Source organism: Exserohilum turcica, assembly GCF_000359705.1.
Source record: "Exserohilum turcica Et28A unplaced genomic scaffold SETTUscaffold_16, whole genome shotgun sequence".
Classification (NCBI taxonomy): domain Eukaryota; kingdom Fungi; phylum Ascomycota; class Dothideomycetes; order Pleosporales; family Pleosporaceae; genus Exserohilum; species Exserohilum turcicum.
This window is the reverse complement of record NW_007359981.1, coordinates 453,883-458,169: the sequence shown is the minus strand read 5'-3', so window position 1 is coordinate 458,169 and position 4,287 is coordinate 453,883. Positions and strand designations below refer to the sequence as shown.

The window sequence follows — 4,287 nt, the reverse complement described above, 5'->3', positions numbered from 1 at the left end:
AACTAAACGTAGTATATATATATATATATATATATGTGTGTGTGTGTGTGTGTATTCCAGTTCCAATCGACACCAAAAAAAACAACCGGAAACGAAGAAGAAGAAGAAGAAGAAGAAGAAGAAGAAGAAGAAGATGATGATGATGATGATGAAGAAGAGGGAAAAGATATGTGTAAATATCACCAGTTTCAACAAAGTCCTACCTACACACACGCCCCCTCAAAAATCAGCAATTAACATACACGTCATCACCCAAACCAGTCAAGAGTCAAGAGAAAAAAAAAAGTTCAATCCGTCTCTAACATGGTTATCTAGCTGATCCCATATGTTGCCAGCAAGAGAGAAGGAGAGAAGGAAAAAAAAGATCCCACAACCCTTTCCCCCCGACTACATATCTGCTTCCATCATACCGAGCCATGAAGGGATTTCCCCATTTCCCGTCTAGCCTCAAGGTATGAAGTTATGCCTTGGTAAATGATTACTCCTTTCCCTTTCTTTCGAACACTGTGATCTTGACTTGTTCGCGTACGTAGTTGCCGAAAGAAGTCTTTTCTTTTTCTTCTATGCCTCTTTCTCTCTACTCAGTTGACTGCTTGTTCATAAAGGTGTAAGCAGCAAAGGCAAGGACACCACCAAGGAGGATGACGGCGTAAAGACCGACACCAGTCGAGGCACCATCGGTGGGGGTAGCCGTGGATCCAGAGGGTGCGTAGCTCTTGGGCTTTGGGTCACCCGCCTGCATCGTGTTGTTAGTCAAGGCTACGTTTCATAGCGACTGTATCCGTGTCCCGGGGAGCCTCTTCGGGCACTATTCCGAGATAGTGTCTAGGACCCCCCTCGGAATGCCGGATGCCAGATCCCCGTCGCCTGCGACGAATCCGAGCGTTCGCAATGTAATTCTCGGAAGTGAACGGAGGATGCAGGACCGGGTGGGGAAGAGAGGTGTGCGGGATGGGGAATGGGAAAGCCGTACCTGGCGCTTCAGCTTACCAACGAGCAAGCCCTCGAGAATCTCGCGAGCCTCGTCTGAGTGGCCGACATCCTCGAATGCCTCGGTCGAATCTTGACCTCCAACATCGAGCAGAACCTCTTCACCACCTCTGCAGGTAAATGTTAGCGATTGTTGCAGATGCGGCGAGGATGAGGGCCATGGCCGAGGTTCAAGGTGGGGTCTGCGAGAACCACATGGAAGCCAAAAGACCACGGTGGCAGCCTCCGAGGACAACAACGTACGGGTGCTCGTCTACGAAGCTTGATGCATTGTAGACCTTGTCGTGCACAACAATGTACAGATCCTTCTTGGTGTTGTGTTCCGAAACATCGGAGTAGGTGAATTCCTTGTCAGCGGACATTGTGGACGAGGCTCGGAATGTGGGTGGTGTTTGGGAAACAGAAGCGGCGGGCGGGATTTACGTTGCTGATTCTATTGCGCAGCCGGGGCACGAGGAGTGGGCGAGGTGGGAGGAAGAGGGCAGAGGCCGTGGCGGGTGTTGGAGAAAAGATACGGTGGATTTGAAGTTGCGGCGGCGGACGAACGATGTTAGCTCGGCTTTGCGTGGGCAGTGGCAGGTTAGTTGAGGCAATCACAAACTCCGACGCGCCGATTGGCTGCGTCGAACCTCGCTCACCGACATCGCCCTGATAGGCTGGGCAGGTGGGCGGCCGGAATGGGTAAGAATACCCTATTGCCCTTGGCCTGTGGGGCTGCCACTGAGCACGGCGGGGCGGTTGATTCACTTTGAGTAGCCATATCCGCCCTGCCTTCTGGGTGCAGCAACAAGTAGGTGAGTCATGCTATGCTGTATCATTCATCTTTATCGTCACATCATGTGCTTCATCACGAGCCCAGCACCTTGACCCTCATCCATTCGCTCGTCCCAACACCAAGATTCAGCCCGTTCAACGCCCACCATCTCCTCACCGTCTCGCCCTTGTCCCCCTCGACTCCGTCCTCGAGCGCCTCCTCAATGTCACACGTCTTGTATTCCACCTTGAGGCCACTGCGCTTCCACCACTCGAGCACGTGGGCATGGCCCATTTTGGTCGGCCCAACGAGCACCTGGTTGTCGAAAAGCATCTTCTCGCCGCGGAGCTTGCGCCAGTAGTCTAGGATGTGAGTGTGGCCGTGTGTCGATGCAATCTTGGCAATGGTATCTTCGTGCGAGAAGGGGATGCCGGAATCGACCCAGAAAACAATGGCGGGCAGACAGCCAGACTGCGTTGCGTACGTGATGGACTTGCCCACCTTGAGAGGCAAGTCATCGCGATGCGTCTTGCTCGGGGCTTGCTCGTCAATTGGACTCGACGGAACCAGCGGGGCAGTCCGATGGCGGCTGTGCTCCTTCCACCATTTAAGCACATGGATATGCCCCTGTGAGCTTGCCTGCTCCAGCGCGGCTTCGGTGTATTTGAGGGCAAGACCCGAGTTGTACCACCAGTCGAGGGCCTGGATCGAATTCGTCCGGCTTGCGTCGTCGATAGCCTCGGCAGAGTACTCTTTGGTGAGGAAGGCCGGCGATGTTCTCCAGTACTCAAGAATGTCCGTCTTGCCAAACACCGAGGCCTTGTGCGGCAAGAAGGTGTGTCCAAAAGTGCCCCAAAACAGATCCTTGTGCGACTTTTCCAAATGGACCAGCACCGGCACCATGGCAAAGCGCATGATGAGCTCGATGCAAAGGCGTGAGATGCGCGTGGGCTTTTCGGCGTCGAAGATGTTTTTGATTTCGGGGTATGGATAGGTAAGTAGGGCCCATTCCAGTTTCTGCATTGGCGTCTTGGGGCCCTCGTCGCTCGCGGCTTGCCGCCATTCTTTCGGTATGGGCAGATTCGTGTGGACGTTGAGGGTGGTGGCCAGCTCCCAGTCCTTTGTGAACTCGAGGATGATGGACCAGAGCTCGGGGGGCAGACGAGGCCCTTTGCTCTTGGTACGAGTCAGTGTGGGCAGATGGGCAATGGGCAGGGCGACGGTGCGATCACCGACGGCCATGAGGTCAATCTGGGTTTGCATGGACTCGTTGAAGGCCTTGTGGCCTTCGACCCACGGCTGGCACTTGCGGCCGGAATGATCAAAGGACCACAGGAAGGGTGGAAGGACGCGGATCCAGTTCCATTTCCTCCGTATCTTGCTGATCTGCTTCCTCGACATGGGGTTCTCCCACATGAGCGTCGACATGGCAGGTATGAGCAGGATCTTCTTGGAGACATTCCAGCTGCGCAGCACTTGCAGGTGCAGGCTGGTTGTGAAGCCGTGCAGCATGCGCGCCAAGTTCTCAGCGTTGAGGGGCGCGAGGACCAGCAGGTCGGCCCATGCGCAGTACTCTGCAACGGTTGTGTCGAGGTAGTCGGCGTGTTGCCACTCGGGCAGGGCGTGGTCGTCGACATGGTATGTTTGCCATAGTGGCTCGAGTTGGGGGGGGATCGTCGTTTGCGTCGTTGTTGGGAATTCCTTGCAGGCTATGATCTTCAGCGACACATGATGGAGGCGATGCAGGCGGGCGACAATGGAGCAGCCAAAGCGGAAGGCCGAGGGGTCGGTCAGGGCGACGAGGACATTCAGGGTGCGCGCAGGGGCTGGCGATGACATTGAGGGTAGCGGAAGCGGTGCTGGAGCTTTGCGAGTCTGGAGGGAGTGCGGTGAGCAGCCAGCGTGCAATGTTGAAGCAATGCGTGTTGCGTGTGTTAGGCCGTCATTGGCCGTGGCCGTTGCCCCACAGCTCCCTCGTGGCTATCTTATCTAATGCAGGCTGGCTGTCAGGCCTGCTTGGCCTGTGTGCCAGGAACACACAGGGCTTGGGAGGGGACGAGGACACAGCAGCAGAACCGGGACGGATGGCAGGAGGAGCTTGGGGGGAGCATGCCATGCTCACGCTGGCAGCCAGGAGGGGAGGATGGGGAGGGGGGAGCGGGGAGGTGCTGGGGCAGCAGCTGAGGGGGTGATTACTGGGCGTCCGCTCCGTCTCACACGGGCTGGTTGCTTTTTTTGCTTAGGGCGTGCTCGCATCCGTTTCTTCTTGCTGTGGCTGGCTGGGTCACGTGCGGGGCAGCCGGCGGGTCACGTGGACAGCCTTGCGGCGGGGAGTGGCGGTGGCGGCGGCGGTGGCAGTGGCGGTGGCGGTGGCGGTGGCATCGGCGGAGACGGGGCTCGGGGCTCCGACGCGGTTGTGGGCGCAGGAATGCTCTGGGCCCTGAGAGGGGGGGCAGCCTCGGGGCACATGTGCCGCGGCGCAGCAAGGATATGGGGGTAGCGTTTTTCGCAGAGGCCTGGACGGCGGGCCCCCTGGCGGAGCA

The 4,287-nt window shown here is 57.1% G+C and overlaps 2 protein-coding genes across 2 annotated transcripts; both read right to left on the bottom strand.

Moving 5' to 3' along the window:
- Window positions 1–182: 182 nt before the first annotated feature.
- Window positions 183–1,482, bottom strand: SETTUDRAFT_168586 (uncharacterized protein). The gene is made up of 3 exons (XM_008026042.1): window positions 1,234–1,482; window positions 974–1,100; window positions 183–736 (listed from the first exon to the last, which is right to left on the bottom strand). Exons 1-3 carry the CDS (start codon window positions 1,350–1,352, stop codon window positions 578–580), a joined length of 405 nt encoding a protein of 134 aa, XP_008024233.1. The 5' UTR covers window positions 1,353–1,482; the 3' UTR covers window positions 183–577.
- Window positions 1,483–1,793: 311 nt separating this feature from the next.
- On the bottom strand, window positions 1,794–3,805 carry SETTUDRAFT_168585 (uncharacterized protein). Its single transcript, XM_008026041.1, has one exon. The coding sequence runs from the start codon at window positions 3,581–3,583 to the stop codon at window positions 1,838–1,840; it is 1,746 nt and encodes a 581-aa protein (XP_008024232.1). The 5' UTR covers window positions 3,584–3,805; the 3' UTR covers window positions 1,794–1,837.
- Window positions 3,806–4,287: the final 482 nt, after the last annotated feature.

Excerpts from the sequence above, each read along its gene's own strand:
- SETTUDRAFT_168586 (XM_008026042.1), bottom strand. The coding sequence starts at position 1,352 with ATGTCCGCTGACAAGGAATTCACCTACTCCGATGTTTCGGAACACAAC. Across the intron at positions 1,101-1,233 it reads AGCTTCGTAGACGAGCACCC|AGGTGGTGAAGAGGTTCTGC; the intron begins GTACGTTGTTGT and ends ATTTACCTGCAG. Across the intron at positions 737-973 it reads TTGGTAAGCTGAAGCGCCAG|GCGGGTGACCCAAAGCCCAA; the intron begins GTACGGCTTTCC and ends AACACGATGCAG.
- SETTUDRAFT_168585 (XM_008026041.1), bottom strand. The coding sequence starts at position 3,583 with ATGTCATCGCCAGCCCCTGCGCGCACCCTGAATGTCCTCGTCGCCCTG.